Source organism: Arachis ipaensis, chromosome B6 (assembly GCF_059453495.1).
Source record: "Arachis ipaensis isolate K30076 ecotype BB chromosome B6, ASM5945349v1, whole genome shotgun sequence".
NCBI lineage: Eukaryota > Viridiplantae > Streptophyta > Magnoliopsida > Fabales > Fabaceae > Arachis > Arachis ipaensis.
This window is the reverse complement of record NC_142441.1, coordinates 15,442,179-15,460,918: the sequence shown is the minus strand read 5'-3', so window position 1 is coordinate 15,460,918 and position 18,740 is coordinate 15,442,179. Positions and strand designations below refer to the sequence as shown.

General features: G+C 31.4%; 1 protein-coding gene across 1 annotated transcript; it reads left to right on the top strand.

Moving 5' to 3' along the window:
• The first annotated feature begins 7,855 nt into the window (after window positions 1-7,855).
• Window positions 7,856-12,247, top strand: LOC107645852 (putative serine/threonine-protein kinase At1g54610). Its single transcript, XM_088489992.1, has 8 exons — window positions 7,856-8,212; window positions 8,376-8,794; window positions 9,381-9,665; window positions 9,793-10,110; window positions 10,452-10,679; window positions 10,863-10,963; window positions 11,389-11,506; window positions 11,710-12,247. The coding sequence occupies exons 2-8, from the start codon at window positions 8,429-8,431 to the stop codon at window positions 12,037-12,039; spliced, it is 1,746 nt and encodes a 581-aa protein (XP_088346118.1). The 5' UTR covers window positions 7,856-8,212; window positions 8,376-8,428; the 3' UTR covers window positions 12,040-12,247.
• The last annotated feature ends 6,493 nt before the right edge of the window (window positions 12,248-18,740 follow it).

Sequence of the window (18,740 nt, the reverse complement as noted above, 5' to 3'; positions counted from 1 at the left end):
GCATTGTTTGTGAACTCTGTACTTCTCTTATTCAATTTGAACCTGTTTCGGCCTAAGACACCATGTTTTCAATTGTTTCTGTCGAAATTCTTTGACTCAGATTTCTTGAGATGTGGTTTGACACTCTGTTTGGTATATATAGCCACGTCTGTACATCTTTGTTAAATTGCACTCTATTATGTTTTTTCTCATGTTTTGGTAAAAGATAATAAGCTATGTAATATTTTGTATATTATGATAATTTTCGAGGACAAATTTTTTTGTAAGTAGGGAAGGATGTAAGATCTCGGATATTTTAAAAAAAATAAAATATGATTTATTTGAAATTTAAGCTTTGTTTTATGAATGGCAAGAAAAAATATTAAAATAAAAATTCAGACACTTATTCTAAAAGTTTTGCCTCAAGAAAGGGCCAACGGACCAGAAATCACAAACGGACCCATGTTGGCCCAAGTCCAAGGCTTATAATCCATTCAACTCAACAATTCAACTCATTCGTCCCTTTTAGAGAGAGAGAGAGAGAGAGAGAGAGAGAGAGAGAGAGAGGAACAAACCCTTCTCGCTATTACTCACCACATTCAAATACCCATAACTTTCAATTCGTAGCTTCAATCGACGATCCGTTTAGGACTACACATTTGTCTCAGCTTCTTCTTCAATATATCAAAATATTGTGGTAAGAAACCTTAAAATCCTTGCCCTATTTTTTGTTTCTCCTCTGATTTTGTGTTTTGGGTATGTGGTGTTAAGATTTTTAGATTTTGATGTTTAGGAGAAGCTTAACCTTGAGTTTTAGCGGAGTTTTGACCCATGAATACGTGGTACAAGGTAAGAGAACTCTTTCTCTTTGATTTTCCCTAATTATGTATGAAACCCTAGCTTGAGATGTGAATATTGGTGTAATTAGATTTAGTAAGGAATGATAGCTTACTTGGGTTGAGTTTGTGTTACGATTTTGTGGCTTGGCTTGATTCGGAGTACTTGGTGGAGGTTTAGTGCCATGGAAGTTTGGGTGTGATCGAGAAGAGAATCTAAGTGTTGAAAAAACCACCGTCAACGAGGTAGGGGTTTTTTTAAAAACCATTTTATAACTAAGTATTGTTATAAATCGATATCGATATAAAAATTACATATTTGGAGATTATGTGAGTCTCATAAATTAGTATGTATGATTATTGATGTGCTAGAATGATGGATTAATGTAAATGTTATGTTTGATGGTTGTGGTAATTAATTGATTGGATGATAACTTGAATTATGATATGGATGTATATATGAGTATGTGTGCATAATTATAATTATGTGGTTTAATTGCCTATTATGATTATTGATGTGAGAATTTGGGTTTAAGGCCGTGATAAGGTGAGGTATCTCCTATTTGGTAAGTTATGGTAAGTTAGTAGCAATTGCCATATGTGAATTGTTATTGAAATAATGGGAATGAGTTGGATGATTGAATTGTTGTGTTGGTTGTGAATTGTGAATGTATAAGTGCCACGTGTAAAAAACTTGATTGAAAATTGGATTTGGGTTGGTTAGGCATTGGATGGGTAGGAATTGATAAATGAATGTTGAGAATGCTTTGAAATGATTTTTGAGTGGTGTTGAATTGAATTGAATTGAATGGAGATTTTGTGAAAATTGGTATTTTATAGATTTTGGTAAAAATGAATTTTTGACCAACTTCGACGGGCCATAACTTGATTTTCGGGCCCTTAAATTTTGCTGAACTTGTCTTAAATGAAAATTGGGTTTGTTTAGTTTATGACGTTCGAAGAACGGACGAAAAAAAATTTTAACAAAAAAGTTATGCACGTTAAAAGTTTATGATTAAAAACTAAATTATGCAAAAGTTGCAGAAAACTGAGGTCATGCGTATGCAGGACCCATGCATATGCATGAGGGGTGTTACAAAATTGAAAGAGTTTCGTGCGCATACCATGCGTACGCACAAAAGGCAAGTCCTGTGCACGCACGACTTGCATTACAAAATTGAATATTTTTTGTGTGCGTTTCCGTGCGTATGCACCAAAGGGAACTCGTGCGTACGCACGAGGCATGCATATGCACGACTAGTGACGAATTCAGAAAATTTTGATAGTGGGGGGAAAATATATATAACATTATAATAAATTTTATAATAAAAATATTACATTTACAGAAAAAATTAGCTATCAAATTATCTATTTTATATATATATATATATATATATATATCATTTAACTTATTTTTAATATGTATTTTGTATTTTAAAATTTATATTTTAAGATTTATTCTGTACAAGTGATTATTTTATGTATACGTAGCATAATTGTTGTTATAATTATATTTTATTATTGTAAAATATGATTAGGTTTCAAAATATCTAATTACAAATTAAAATACTAAAATAGTAATTTAAATAATAACGTATAATTTAAAATTTAATTTTTTATATTTTATATTTTGAAATCTTGACAATATAATTAAAATGTCTTTTTTTTTGTATATGTCGTTAAACAATCATTTAAAATTCAACTTTCATACAAATTAGCTCTTGATGATATTCATAGATTCAATTAGTGTAGTTATTATGAAAAAAAACTAAAGCTAATTTTAAAAGAAGGAACACAAATGGATAGATAATATTCTTTTGAGTCGATCTCTAAGAAAGAAGACCAATTTTATTTAAATTTGAAAATTGATCATTATAATGGACATCTAATATGAAGTTTTCAAATTAGCTATCAAGTGTCGAAAGTTGAATAAAAATTATTATGGGGTCAAATTTAATAATTTAATGGGGTAAATAAAAATTATTATTATATACTACTCAATAAAATTCCAAATTGTAATGGGGCGCTTGCCCCCACACCCACACGAGTGGATCCGTCTCTGTGCATGACTGTCCTATTTTTCAGAAAATGTTGATTTTAATTGTTTTGCCAATCCAATCTGCCTTTTTACTTCTGTAATCCCTGTTTAAGGTCCGCTAACTAGTTCTTAGGCTCTGGAATGAGTGAGAGTGTATTGAGTAGATTAAACTGATATGTTTGAGTGAGATGGAGAATTGAAGATTTTAAGTTAATGATAACTGATAAAAGATTGGGATTAATGAACTTAGGCTTATCTTCCTTTTTCAATTTAGGACAATCAGATTTGAAATGGCCAGTTTCTTTGCAGTTGTAACAGGTCACCTTGCTGAAATCTTTCTTTTGTTTCCTAGAGCTGCTTCCTTTGCTTCTTTCCTTGAGTTTCACCATTTTCCTGAATTTTTTGGCAAACAAAACAAACTCATTTTCAGAAGAATAATCACTGAATTCATCATCCAGGGGGTTAGTGACAGATGTGAAAGCTATTTCTTTCTTTTTTGTATCTTTTTTCAAATATGTATTTTCAAATGCAAGTAAATTTCCTCTCAAATCATCATATGTCATGGAATCAAGACCACTACTCTCAAATATTATCAATGCCTTTGTTTCCCACTCTTTTGTGAGACACCTCAAGACTCTTCTCACAAGCACAGATTCAGGATACTTAATCCCCATAGCATCCAAACCAACAATGATGATGTTGAATCTTTCAAACATTTCATCTATGTATTCTCCTTCCTTCATTGAGAACATTTCATATTCCCTGTTCAGCATGTCTATCCTGGTCTTCTTTACTATGGTGGTTCCTTCATGAGTGACTTGAAGTTTGTCCCAGATTTTCTTTGCCGTTGTGCATCGTGATACCCGTCGGTATTCCTCAAAGCTGATTGCACAGTTGAGCAAGTTGATAGCCTTGGCATTGAGCTCCACCTTCTTTCTGTCTTCTTCGGTCCAACTGGCTTTGGGTTTAAGGGAGACTACTCCTTCAGCACTTGTGGTGGTTGGATATTGAGACCCTCCAGGATGATCTTCCACAATCTGTAATCTACTGCTTGCACAAAAATCTTCATTCTCTCCTTCCAATAGGTGTAGTTTTTCCCATTGAAAAGAGGAGGTATGTTACTTGACTGTCCTTCTGTCAGATTGTAGGACACCAAGTTTGAGCCACTGTTCTTGGTCATCTGGATCTTTTCTCCAAGCTGCAAAGCTTGATCTCTTTGAGACCAAGCTCTGATACCAATTGATGGTTTATCAGTGGCTAAGAGAAAGGGGATTGAATCTTAGCCCCCTTTTTACTTATTAACACTTGCTGGCCTTTGAAATAACTTCTGGAGACTTTTTGCTTTTTGTCTCGTACCTAGCTACGAGACTTTTTCTTTTTATCTTGTAACCAGGAAAGAGATATTTTTCAGTTTTATCTCCTATGCAGCAGAAACAGAAATGGTGTAGAAGAGAAAGAGAGAATCACACCACGAAGTATCCTGGTTCAGCTGCCAAGTGCAATGCAGCCTACATCCAGTCTCCATCACAACAATGATGAAATTTCACTATAATCATCATGATTACATACACCAATTCTCCATAGGAACTATCCTTCCTATCCGTGACAAGTCCAGAATCTAACCCCAATCCTGAACTTGACTTGGCCACCTACCAAGCTTTCAACTGCTAAGTGCTAACCCAACTTGCAAGGGGATTCCCACAGAATCATGAAACACAACACAGGTGTACAAAGGACCTCTAAGGACATCTATGGCTTTTTCTTTTAATTTTGTATACTCTGCATTTTTCTGCTCTATGACTTTTTCTTACAAACCTCACTGTTTGCCTTTTTCTATGAGACTCAAGACAGACAAAACTAAACAGAAAAATTACAAAATGAAGAATATTGAAAGAGAAGAACTTCTGTTAGTTAAGGTAGCTATGAGAACTCTGTGCCTTGCACTCTCACTCCTTGCTTCAAGCCTTGGCTATTCTCCCTTATTTATAGAAGGGGAAGCCTCCACGGTTGAAACTGTTGAACTAAGCTAAACTTCTTCTTCTTCAAACCAAAACCGGTTCGGCCAGAGAGAGAGGAGAGGAAACCGAATGTAAAACCCAACATGCAATTACCTTTGTGTCTTCCCTTTACACCAAGCTTCATCAATCCGGGCCTTCCATCTTGACTTGCACTCCAAGAAGGATTCCTAGCCCTTGATGAATTCTTGATGATGACAGCTCCTCCTGCTCTAACTTCTGCCTCATCCTCCATGTAGCTACAGTAGCTACCTCTTGTAGTTGTTGAGCAAAAGTAGAGACGAGCCATCCCTCCAAGGATCTTCTTCCTCTGACCGAAGTGGATCTCCACCATTTTTGGTATGGAGAGCTTAATTCTTCTTCACCACATCTTACCATTAGTGGCAAAAATCTCAACCACACCATACTTCAGATTTTATTTTTCTTGATGCCATCATCACAATGGCCTCTTCCTTGTAACTAGCTTCTCTGATATCTTGCTTCATCCCTCTTTTCCTGCTAGACAAGACCGAAAGAGAGAGGAGGGAGAACAGAGAAAAGCTTGTAATGTAACTAAAGAATAAAATAAAAAATGAGTTATGTTTACATTACCCATGTCTAGCCTCTGCTTCCTTCTTTGCTTATACTATCTTCTTCTCTGACAGTGAGGTGACCGAATGCAAAGAGAGAGAAGAGAGAGTAGAAAAAGGAAAGCTATGGAAGTAATGTGTGATATAATATTATAATCAATTAAAATCAATTAAGCCCACTTCCCATGCTTTTGCCTTGTAACGTGCATAACTCAATAAATGCCATTAAATCAATTTCAGATTTTCTCTTTCCATTTACCAAGGCATTAACTCCATTTAATCAAATTTGAATTCCAACCATGGAGTGAGTTGGTGTCCATGGGAAGCATGCAGCATTTGCTTTCTTCCTTCTTTTAATTTGGACCATAATGCTGGTCTTTTAATCACAATGATTTTGGGCTGCACCAAACTTTCTTGGCCCAATTCATATTAATAAAATAATCCAGCCTCATATTATATAGCAAATTTGGACAAAGCTGAATATTATCATTATATTGGACTTTTTGTTGCTTAAACTCAATGATCAAAATTCTGCATACAAAAATAGAAATTATTAATCAATTAATTTGAAGCTGAAATCAAATTAATAATTTCTTAAATAATATTAATAATGTTTGATCATCATCATATTAATTTGGAGTTTTCCATAACTACCCCAAGGACACGCCTTTCTCCACTCTCCAGCAAGCAATATAGATTGTTAGACATTAGGACATCATAAGAAAATTCTCCTTCGACATCATATGCAAATTTTCATTTGGAATGGACCCCGAGTGCTTCATTCCTTCTTTTCCGGAGTCCAAGTTGGCAAACAATTTCGACCTCGCATCCAAGCTATCAGTACAACGAGTAATATCGTCGTTGTTGCTTATATGGAAATTGAAGCGATTACTGAACATTGGTTTGAAGAAGAAGCTGAAGGAAGCGATTGGAGTGGTGGACAATGTAGTCATGGAGATGATAGGATAGAGAAGGAGGGAGATGGTGACGACGACGACGACGGGTCTTAACAAATCAGACTTGCTGTCTAGATTTATGGGATTCATTAAAGATAACAAGTACATACTTGAGAGACATAGTCATTAGTTTCTTGAGTATTGATTGGTTGAGAACAAGTTGAGAATTTTTCTTCTTGTGAACATTGAAGTTGCAGAATGTGCATTGTGTAGCTTGAAGTTACAGTATTAAACTGTTAGTGTTATGCGAGATATGATGGAAATTGTAGAAGAACAGTGTCGTTTCCGAACAGAAGATGTTAGAGACCATTTTGTCCCATGTTAGAATTGTTAGGGACTATTTTGTCTTCCGTTAGAGTTGACGGAACAAAAAACCTAAATGACTAACGAAATTAATTGTTAAAAATCAATCAAATAATTAATTTTAGTTAAAGACTAAAATGTCTAATCCGAAATTTTTTGAGGAACAAAATAGATAAATATTCTTAAAATAATTTGTCTTCCAATATAGTACGTACAAGAGAAGTTTATTACATTGATTAGAGAGGAGACAAATTCATAGATTTCAGCGGGTAAGCTGCGACAGAGATGGAAAAGGGCACTGTCCTTCTCCTAACGCAATAACAATAAAGTATACAAAAATTGTACTACTTAGATTATGAATTAAGAAACACCAAACAATCATAAAATACTACTGCTACTAGTACTTTTTTCCTCGGATAACCTAAATTTATCGGGTAAATATCTGAAGGTTAAATTATTCTATTGATTTTTATATTTTTTTTAAATTTGTATTAAATTTTAATATGTTAAAAGTTTTAATTGAATTTATATATTAATTTTAAATTTATAATTAGATTTATTTTAATAATTAATATTATAAAAACATTTTTTGTTTTATATCACTAACGAATATATTTCAGCATATTTTATTAAATTAAAAATTTTTGAAATGATAAAAATATAATTATAAATTTAAAATTAATATAAAATTTAATTATAAATTTTTAAGATGTATGAACCAAAATATAAATTTGTTTAAACTATAAAGAATAAAAAAATAATTTAATCATATATAAAAATAATTTATTTAAAATTTAGATCGAATATTTTATTTGTTAATAAATTTTATTTTTAAAATTTAAAAAATTGTTTCAGAAAAATAAATTAGTTTTTGTTATTTTTAATAATTTAATATTTATATTGAACAAATAAATTTTATTCTAAGATAATTAAAAGTAAAAAATATTGTTATAAAAAAAACTTATTCTATCTTTAAAATGATTAACAGATAATCTGTCTTAACAAAAATGATTTTAGAAACTTTTAGAAAATAAAAAATATTCTTAAAGAACAAATAACTTTTTGAGTATTTAGTTGCTTAACATATTACTAATTTACTACATTACCATTAAATTAGAATACACTTAATTAAAATCCTAAATTTCAGTCAGCATAGGATGAGATTAGTAGGTTAATCCAAATGGGCTAATTTGAGTTGTGAGAAGGAGAAAGAGAAGGAGAAGGAAGAGAGATCTGTGTGTTTCTCTAATTGGCATTGTGATTGTTTTTGTTTTGTTGTGTGTTAAGAGCCGGAAAAGACGGCTGTCCAAAAGAGAACACCACAAAACTAACACAAAAAAGCAGAGACAAGACCATCGTCCACTCTTTCATACACTTCTTTACTCTTCTGCTTCTGCTAACCATCTCTCTCTTTCTCTCTCTTCCCTTTCAGGGTAAAAAAAAAAAGAAAAAAAGAAAAAGAAAAAATATTTTCTTATTTATTTATTTTTTAATTGGAGAACCCATCAAATCTCGGGTAATTGCTACCTAATAAATCTTTCGTTTTCACTTTCCTTTTCGGACCAGATCACTGAGAATCCCTTCATTCTCGTTTATCTTTTGAACTTCCTCGGTCAACTTTTTTACTTTCTTTTTCTATTTCAAATTCAGATCAGTCTCTTCTCCTCAATTTCTTGCAGGATGACACAAAGGATAGAGGAGTTCGCGTGATGAAACTTGGATTCAGAGAGAAATGGGGTGTGTGATTAGCAGGGAGGTGTCTTCTGGAATAATCGCAGAGGTGAAAGAGGAGAAGAGTTTCGGTGCTGATTCTAAGAGCAATAATAAGGTTGATGGAGTCGCGGAAGAGGCTCAGAATCAGAATCGGAATCACAATGGTGGTAACCACAGGGAAGAGAAGAGTGGCAGCGAAGTTCAGAAGCCGAGGGGAGAAAGGAGAAGATCGAAGAAACCGAATCCGCGGCTAAGCAATCCTCCCAAGCATTTAAGGGGTGAGCAGGTTGCGGCTGGCTGGCCACCCTGGCTCACCGCCGTGTGCGGCGAAGCGCTTAACGGCTGGATTCCCCGAAAGGCTGACACATTTGAGAAGATTGATAAGGTTATTGCTTTCTTTTTTAGTTAATTTTGACTGATTTCGTGTGCATTGTTGTGGCGGTTTAACATGAAAAGGAAAAAGTATTTGATTGATTATGCCATTTTTCCATGTGTGGATAGGGTTTGAAGTTCATCAATGCAGATTATGTTGGACGCAAATATAGTTTTTCACAAAGTAAAACTCATTTTAGCTATTGATATATTTGTGGAGTAAATGGACAAAAGTATATGAAAGAATTTTGAGAGGACAATAGTACACACCAAGGATTCGGAAACATCAAAGTGCACCCAGAAATTGTTTTTGGATGGACAAAAGTGTCATGCCCTTAGTAAGGGTTTGATATTTGCGAATCTTTTGTGTGTATTTTTGTCAGTCGAAAACAATCTCTGGATGCACCATGATATCTACGAATCTTGGTATGTATTTTTGACTACCACACTCTTTTATGTGTCCTTTTGTCCATTACTCTATATTTGTTGGTAGAATTGAAAGGAACGAAATCTACATTATGTGAGTCAGTTGAATATAGGAATTAGGGACTATATTTCTTTAATTCTCATAGCTTCTTTTCCTATTCCTTTCATAATAGATCGGGCAAGGAACATATAGTAATGTGTACAAAGCTAAAGACATGATGACAGGCAAAATTGTTGCTCTAAAGAAGGTTCGATTTGATAATTTGGAACCTGAGAGTGTAAAATTCATGGCTAGAGAGATTCTTATTTTGCGGAGGTTGGATCATCCAAATGTTGTAAAGTTGCAAGGCTTAGTTACATCAAGGATGTCCTGCAGTCTGTATTTGGTGTTTGATTACATGGTGCATGATTTAGCTGGACTTGTTGCGAGCCCACGAATCAGGTTCACGGAACCTCAGGTTAGACAAGGTTTGCCTTAATAATTTTACGATTCAATAGTCTTCCTTTGATAATTAGTACACTTTTATTTTCAAACAGCAGTACTTGAAGTCGTCAAATTGCCAACTATTGTTCTTTCAATTGTAGGTCAAATGTTACATGCATCAACTGCTATCTGGACTTGAGCATTGTCATAAGCGTCGTGTACTTCACCGAGATATTAAAGGATCAAATCTTCTCATTGACAATGAAGGAATACTTAAGATTGCTGACTTTGGACTGGCATCTTTGTTCGATCCAAACCATAAGCATCCCATGACTAGTCGAGTAGTAACTCTTTGGTACCGGCCCCCAGAATTGCTTCTTGGTGCCACCGATTATGGTGTGGGTATAGACCTATGGAGCGCCGGATGCATTTTAGGAGAGTTATTGGCTGGAAAGCCAATTATGCCGGGTCGTACAGAGGTAACATACATCTCTTGGCTTTACTTATAGGATATTTCAGTTCCGTGGTTATCTAAATCACAAGTACTTTTGTAATTTTATGAATTTGTTTTATATTAGGAATGATGTGGATATAAACAATAATTTTGCAACATGTATCAATAATTACCATGTATTGTCTACAATACTTTTACCTGTTTCTTCATGTCTATGTTCTTTAAATCTCCCAGGTATACACTTTAATTCTAATGTGCCATGTATAGATAGTTGTGTAGTTTGTATGAAGTAATATCTCCATGCGTACATCAATTAAGTTTATACTTACTTTGTTTTTTGTCCGCACTCTCTAATGCATGACTTAGGTGGAGCAACTGCATAAGATATACAAACTATGTGGTTCACCTTCTGATGAATATTGGAAGAAGTCGAAGTTGCCTAACGCCACCTTGTTTAAGCCTCGAGAGCCATACAAGAGATGCCTAAGAGAGACATTTAAAGATTTTCCACCTTCTGCACTACCCCTTATCGAAAGTCTTCTGGCATTTGATCCTGCCGAACGGAAAACTGCCTCAGATGCTTTGCGAAGTGAGGTTGGTTACTATAAAGTACCTATACATAATTAATGCAATATAGGTGTATGAAATTATAAAGTGAAATGATCTTGAATCCAGTTTTGATATTATGCTTGTTGAGTCTGGATAGTTTTCCCATTAAAAAATTAAAATAGTACCAATCTCCTATTTTACTTTACTAGTCTATTCTACATTTTGCAGTTCTTCACCACAGAGCCATATGCTTGTGATCCTTCAAGTCTTCCAAAATATCCTCCAAGCAAGGAAATGGATGCTAGACGGCAGGACGAAGAGGCCAGAAGGTATCATTGCTTTTAAATTTCAGTTTCTGCATGCTAGAACTTTGTGCGGGTTTGAACATTGGTTTTAAAAAAGATTCGAGAGAGCAAATGGGAGGAAGATAGGAATTTCTGAACAAAATGTGTGGCATTGACCATGATATTATCTAAGATAAGCTATTTAACAGATATCACTCCCAACCCCTCACCAATAACTTTACCTACAGTCTATGGACACTGCCATATATACGTGTCAACAGTCTCAGTATAGACATGATAGAATGCAATGATGTCATTTGATCCATGTAGCCGACCACACCTAGTGGGATAAGGCTTTGTTGTTGTTGTTGTTGTTGTTGTTGTTGTTATTGTCTATTCCTGCTAGTGTAAGTTTAGCCTTCTTATTACGATTGAGAAACTCTAAGACACTTTGTCAATGTGAATATCAGAATAAGGGCTGCAAGCAAAGCTCAGGCTAATGGTCCAAGGAAGCATCGCATGCGTGATCGTGCCGTGAAAGCTATTCCTGCTCCTGAAGCCAATGCTGAGATTCAATCCAACATTGATGTATGTTAAAAAAAAATTGCTTCTATCATTAATCACAAATTACATATGTGATGCTTTTAGACTTCATTCCAATAATGCTTTAATAAAATGCAATGGTTGGGGCTGAGTATGGAGGAGAGTTAGGATTTGGCAACTCCCATTTATGTTATATCTGCTTGTTTATATTTGACCCTTTTTTTTTGTTGTGATTTCATACCTAACAGAGAAGGCGTCTAATAACTCATGCAAATGCTAAGAGCAAGAGTGAAAAGTTCCCACCGCCACATCAAGATGGACAACTTGGATTTCCATTGGGATCTTCCCATCGTATTGATCCAGATACTGTTCCTATTGATGTCTCCTTCACTTCAACAACGTCGTATATTTATTCAAAGGAACCATTCCAAGCGTGGTCAGGTCCCATAGGTAATGCTGCTGCTGAAATTGGAGTGCCAAAAAACAAGAGACACACCGCAACTGATGCATTGGATTTATCAAAACCACATAAAGGTTCACACAAGGATAAAGTTAAAGGAAAGAAAACCATAGCTTAGATTTTGATAACATTCATATAGAGTCAAATTAAGAACATATACTTCTGCTGAGTAATGGCTATTATTATATTAGTTTCTTTTTTTCTTAAAAAAAATTGTTTTCATTAAGATGAATGCTCTTTCTTTTTTCCCCTCCTTTGTTTATGGTGAGAGAATTACCATGATGTACATCGTAAATTTCATTTCAAAAGAAGTCCCTTTTGTTAATATCTGAGATCTAGCAATGAATGCTTTTTAAGACATGATATTACTTTAAGAATTTAGCTAATTTGTGTTCTAAGAGTATATTTTAAAAACACAACAATAGAAAATTTTTAATATTTTTGATGTATTCAATGCATTGAAAATATAAAAAAAAAAAATTTTGCAATAATTTTTATAAAATATTTTTTTTTATGGTATGTTTAACTTATGTTTTTAGGGTACAAGTTAGCAAAATCCTAACTTTAAATATAAAAGTAGAAGGTTAGAAAGTTAGTATAATTTATTATTTTTGACCAGTTGTTACTCTAATGTCTAAAATTGTGGGCTAAAAATATTGGTCAAAAATAATAAATTCTATTACTTTTATTTTTTTTTCAGAAAATATATCTCCAAAACAATTATTTTCTTTTACCCTTTGCCTTCTTTTGTGATCAGTAATTCTTTTACCTCTAAATATAGAGTAACATTTCACAATTGAGAGCAACTCTTTAAGAAACTAGGTTATAATAGGAATCTTATTCTCCAAGAAAAGAGACAACTTAACACAGTATGTAATCCCAAAAAAAGATAGAGGACAATCGTTGAAGGTTTCCAATGGCACAAAGCAGGGTTGTGTAATTTCTACGCTTGGGTATGGGAAAATGTGACAGCTCACATTCCACATGGGGCCAGTAATCTATCTCTACGGTTAAACACCAATTTGAGTCGGTTCGACCTGGCACAATATGGGACATGTTTTTCAACCGTTATAGGTTTATCTCGGTACGAGCAATACTTAATAAAATTGATTGTTTGGGTAAGGGGTTAGTGTAAGAAGTGGTCGCATGGCTCGACACCGGTTTCATACCTACCCTATACATACATAAATAAAGGGTAAATTATTGAATTTGATGAATTTAGTTTGATAAATTAATTTTTTTAAATATTGTTTAAAATTTGTAATATAATTAGTATATATTTCTGTTTACAAAGTTACAATTAAAACCAAAGTTTAATAATTTTGGGTGCGCTACACATCCATATAATCATGTAACTAAGTTGGCTTAATCCCAAATAGAGTCACGTGCATTAATGAGAGTGAAAACGCGCGTCCGCTCATTATGAAAAACCGTTACTTCTTCCGTTATAGGCTTCACCGTTCTCCTCTGCTAGCGTTTTCTTTCTTGTTCTTGTTCTTCTTCTCTACTCGCGTTCTTCGTTATGGATCTGGATTGACTTCAACGTAATTAGCTTTTGTGGTTCTTCTTCTTCGTTTTCTTCTTCGATCTGGACTTTTGAATTGAAACAATAAATTAATCAACTTCAAAATCAGTTGAATGAGTGCGATTTGGATTATCTTCCAAAACGCATCACAATAATCTTAAACATTGAACAAAGTAAAAAGAGGTCACCGAACCGAACAACATTCATTTGGTAAACCGAAATCACAAAGGCCACCGAACCGAACAATGTACATGTGGTGAATAAATAGTGATCAACTTTCAATCAACAAGAGTAGTATTTCTCCATGCAAAAGAAGTACTGAACAGAGTAACAACCAATTTCAAAGCTCTAGTTACACTATCCATTGAACTGAAGAAGAAGAAGAACCTACGAGCGCAAATTTGAAAGAAGAAGGAGGAGGAGGAGGAAGAGGAGGAGAAATACTATTCTTGTTGATTGAAAGTTGATCACCATTTATTCATCACATGTACATTGTTCGGTTCGGTGACCTTTGTGATTTCGGTTCACCAAATTTCCTCCTTCTCTCTTTGGTGAAGAAGTAGTAGAAGGTGAGGAAGAAGAGTTTTGAATAGTGCAGAATGAACCGAACACAGTACTCATGGTGAACCGAACACAATACAATTGTATAGTACTAAGTGAACGAACCCTGAATGCTAAACCCTAAACCCTGAACCCTACCATAAACCCTAAACCCCTAAAACCCTGAACCCTGAATCCTAAACCCTAGACCCCTAAACCCTAAACCCTCACTCATGAACACGGTGAACCGAAATTAATACACGGGGCGAATCGAAAGTTTGAAACACATTGAACCCTGAACCCATAAACCCTAAACCCTAAAACCATAAATCCTGAAACCCTATCGTCATTCTTTTGTTGTTGTTGCTGCTGTATTTTTTTGTCTTTTCTTCCTTCTCTCTCTGATGAAGAAGCAGTAGAAGGTGAGGAGGAGAAGGAAGAGGAGGAGAAATACTATTATTGTTGGTTGAAAGTTGATCACCATTTATTCACCACGTATACATTGTTCGGTTCGGTGGCCTTTGTGATTTTGGTTCACCAAATGAATGTTGTTCGGTTCGGTGGCCTCCTTTTACTTTGTTCAATGTTTAAGATTATTGTGATAGCATGCAGCAATCATTCCCTAGCTGTCTCAATGTAATAACCTCATTCAATTGATTTGAAGTTGAATCATTCATTGTTTCCATTCAAAAGTGTAGATCGAAGAAGAAAACGAAGAAGAAGAAGAACGATGGAGGTTATCACGTTGAATTCAATGCAGATCAATAATGAAGAATGCAAGCAAAGAAGAAAAGCGCGAATAGAGGAGAACGACGAATTTTATTAGGTTGAAGAAGAAGAAGAAGAACGAAAACACGATACATTATATGAGGCGCGTGTATAACAAACGACTGTGGGGTAGAAAAATGCGTGTGTGGAAGAAGTTACTTGGATAACATCCATGTATTTTTTACATAGATGTAGAGCTTTTCCCTAATTTTTAATGTTAAAAGCATTAAAAATAAATAGTATTTGTCTCAACTAATTTAAGTTAGTTGAATGATTATTTCACTTGTTTGTTTAGTATCAAATTTGAATCCTGTTTTATGTGTAGGAACTATTAACTAGCCATAAATTTTTAATGGAGCTTTAATTCGAGGTAGATTAGTCTTCGACTTACCAAGTTAGGAAATACCATGAAAAAAATTAGTATCTGTGTTTAAAGTTTGCAAAATTGAAAAATATTATGCAAAAAATAGTATTCATCTTTAAAGTAGAATAATTTCTTATTGATGACAATCCTTATGGAGTTTTGTCTTTATTGAAAAGTGAAAATTTACATGCGCTTATTTGCATGAGTTGATGATTGAGAACTGTTAAATGATAAATTTAGTTAAGTGCGTTAAATTATCTAACGATTTTCAATTATCAATTTCACATGAAGATGACTGCATGTGAGTCTTCACTTTGTTAAAGTTTATGTGGGACAATTTTATTTATTGGTATTATATTTATTCTTAAAGTCAAAACAATATGATCAACGTTTATATACTTTTCAAGTTTCAAAATTTATAAACTTGTGCCATTATAAAAGTGATTGGATTGGTTAATGTTTCTTGATAACATTACTGAAACAACATCGTTGAGTATTAGTTTGTGTAAAAAAATTCGTAATAACTTTACTTATTCAATAATTTATTCTAGAAGAAAATAAATTATTATCCGTTGGATTGGTAAATATTTTTTTTTCTAATTTCTTACACTATTTAATTCGACAATAATTGTCATTAAAAAAATAAATGATCATACTATCCTATAATTTGATTGACAAAGTAATTTTTATATATATAACAATATCTAATATCACATATTATAACTTGCGAAATCATAATATTTAAAAAAATAATGTATAAACAATTTAAATGTTGATCAATTTGGATAAATATAAAAAATGTAAAAAAATTAAAAAATTAGATGTTGATTCATAAGAATTTCGAGTTAAAAAATTATCCATAGTCTATATAATTAATAACTTTGAAATTTCATGTGTTATTTATTTTATATATATTTTATTTTATTGTATGAGAACTTATAACTTTTTTTGTATCAACGACTTTAGTGGCTGTAAAGAGATTTTTACTATTAAATGAATGTTTAATTATTCTATTGGTCTTTATAGTTTTACCAAAATTATAATTAAATTTTTATTTTTTTTCAATTGGATCCCTATAATACTTTTAACTTTGTAATTAAGTCATTTTTGTATAAAAAATATTAAAATTAATAGAATATTTCTTTAAAAAAATGTGTGATAAAAGATCTACTTAAGTTCTTAATTGTGGATGCCTTCAATTTGTGAAAAATTATTCTATTAATTCTAATATGTTCTACACTGATAAGGATTTAATTACAAAATTAAAAGCAATATAGAGATTTAACTGAAAGAAAAAAATATAAGGACCTAATTATAAATTTTGTAAAACTATAAGAATCAATAGAGTAATTAAATTTTAAATGAAGTTATGCAGAAACTTCTGACAAAATTGATTGATATTTTTATGATAATTTATTCAATTTTTAATTTAAATTCAAAATAAATTATATATTTAATTTATATTTATTTATTTATTCTAATTATTATATACAATAAATAATATATTTAAGTGTTTTTGAAAAATTATTTAATTTTACACAATTAAAAGATAATCATGAGATTAAGACTAAGACGAAGTGAAATATAATAAACATACGAGAGGTAAAAATAAAATAAATAATTAAAAATAAGATTAAAAAATAATTCAAAAAAGTAAAAAAAAAAGGAAAGACAATACGTATAGTCAATAAATATAATATAAAAAAATTTAGTATAATTAATAAATATAAAAGATTAAAAACAAAAATTAAAAAATATTTTTATTAAAAATAAAAAACATTACAAAAAATTATTAATCAAATTCTAAAAAATATTATAAAAAATTAGAAACATTTATAAACAAAATAATAACACTCTTAACAAATATTAATCAGAATACAAAAAAATAATATAAAATAAAATCATAAAAAATGACAAAATAGATAAACAAAATAAAAAATTACAAAAATTATGTATGAAGCAGATAGAGAAAAGAGATATAAAGCATATTCTGATTTTATATATATAAAAAATAATAAGAGAATAATTTAAATTAAATTTATTTATTTTACTTCTTTATTTATTATTTATTAAATAATTTAATATTTAGTTTGGTCAATTCAAATAATTAATATAATTTATTAATTATAATTAATGTTATTTATCTTAGTGATATAACTATAATATATTAAAACATCAAGGATAAAATTAAAATTAAATGTTAAAAACAAAATTAAAATAAAATTATATTTACTATCTTGATACATAAAACATAGAATGGACAATAAACTAAATTAAATAACATATATTAGTCGTAACTAATGAATTGGAGTGAATCAAACAAGTTAAATAAGGAGATATTTTTAAGAATTTATCAAATCAATTAGTTCATATTAATAATTAATATATTTGGTTTAATAAATTAAAAGAAATAAATAAAAAACACATCTAAGAACATTTTGTGTCAACTCCATCACTAATATTAAATAATTTAATATTTATTCTAATTAAATTAAATAAAAATATTTGTAAAATTAATCAAATTAATTAGTTGATATAAATAATTAATATAATTAATTTGATTTATTAAATTAAAAGAAATATATTAACAAATAGTTGAATGAATTAATAATAGTTCAAATTATTGTCAATTATATCATATGGAAAATTATATAGGTTTGTAAAGCATCCATAATTATGAATTTACGATAAATAAAATACTTGTAATATAGCAAGTAAAATAACAAATAGTTAATGTTTGAAGCGGGTATGAGTAATAAAATATTCATCCCGTTCTATTTTATTGTCATTTGACTCATTTCTATCTCCATATAAATTAATGTTTTTATAGACATATTTAAGTATAGAGATGAAAAAACTGAATGGAGTAAAAATGAATGTCTAAAGCAAAATCCCTTTATTTGTTTTAAAATGGACAATTTTGTAAAATATAAAATGGTTAATTATCCTTTAATCCGCTAATCATATGATAAGTTGATTTTTAATTATGGATAAGATCTTTTAAAATGAAAAAATTGGTAAAATAAAGATTAATTATTTTTAGAGTAAAGTATCGTTTTTATCTCCGACGTTTAGGGTAAATCCTATTTGTATTCCTAACGTTTAAATCGTCTTATTTGTATCCCTAACGTTTGTAAAAGTGATTCAATGTTATCCTACACATCATGAGCGCTTTACCTTGAGTTTTTAAAATCTCTCATTGAAGTTAGAATACAAATGTTTGGGATAGAATCGATGATCTACTCCAAAAAATAGCTCATCAAATGTTGAAACTAATTCCTACAACATTTACATAATTCATTTTTTTAGGGATGTAATTGAATCTAAACACAAACAGTGGGTATAATATTAAAGTCGACCACATCCAAGTGAGACCGAATTGAGAATGAATACATCCAAATGAGAATAATTGAAAAATATAATCTAATTTGTTAGTATAATTGATAGTAGGATAACATTGAATCACTTTTATAAACGTTAAGGAAACAAATAGGACGATTTAAACGTTAGGGATACAAATAGGACTTACCCCAAACGTTGAGGACAAAAACGATACTTTACTCTTATTTTTAAATTAAAACAATAGAATATATATTTTATAAAAATTACAAAATTAACAATA

What these genes read in the sequence shown, in the direction of transcription:
- LOC107645852 (XM_088489992.1), top strand. Translation starts at nt 8,429, where the DNA reads ATGGGGTGTGTGATTAGCAGGGAGGTGTCTTCTGGAATAATCGCAGAG. An exon ending in TTATGCCGGGTCGTACAGAG is followed by an intron (nt 10,111 to 10,451) that starts GTAACATACATC and finishes TGCATGACTTAG; the next exon opens with GTGGAGCAACTGCATAAGAT. An exon ending in CAGATGCTTTGCGAAGTGAG is followed by an intron (nt 10,680 to 10,862) that starts GTTGGTTACTAT and finishes TACATTTTGCAG; the next exon opens with TTCTTCACCACAGAGCCATA.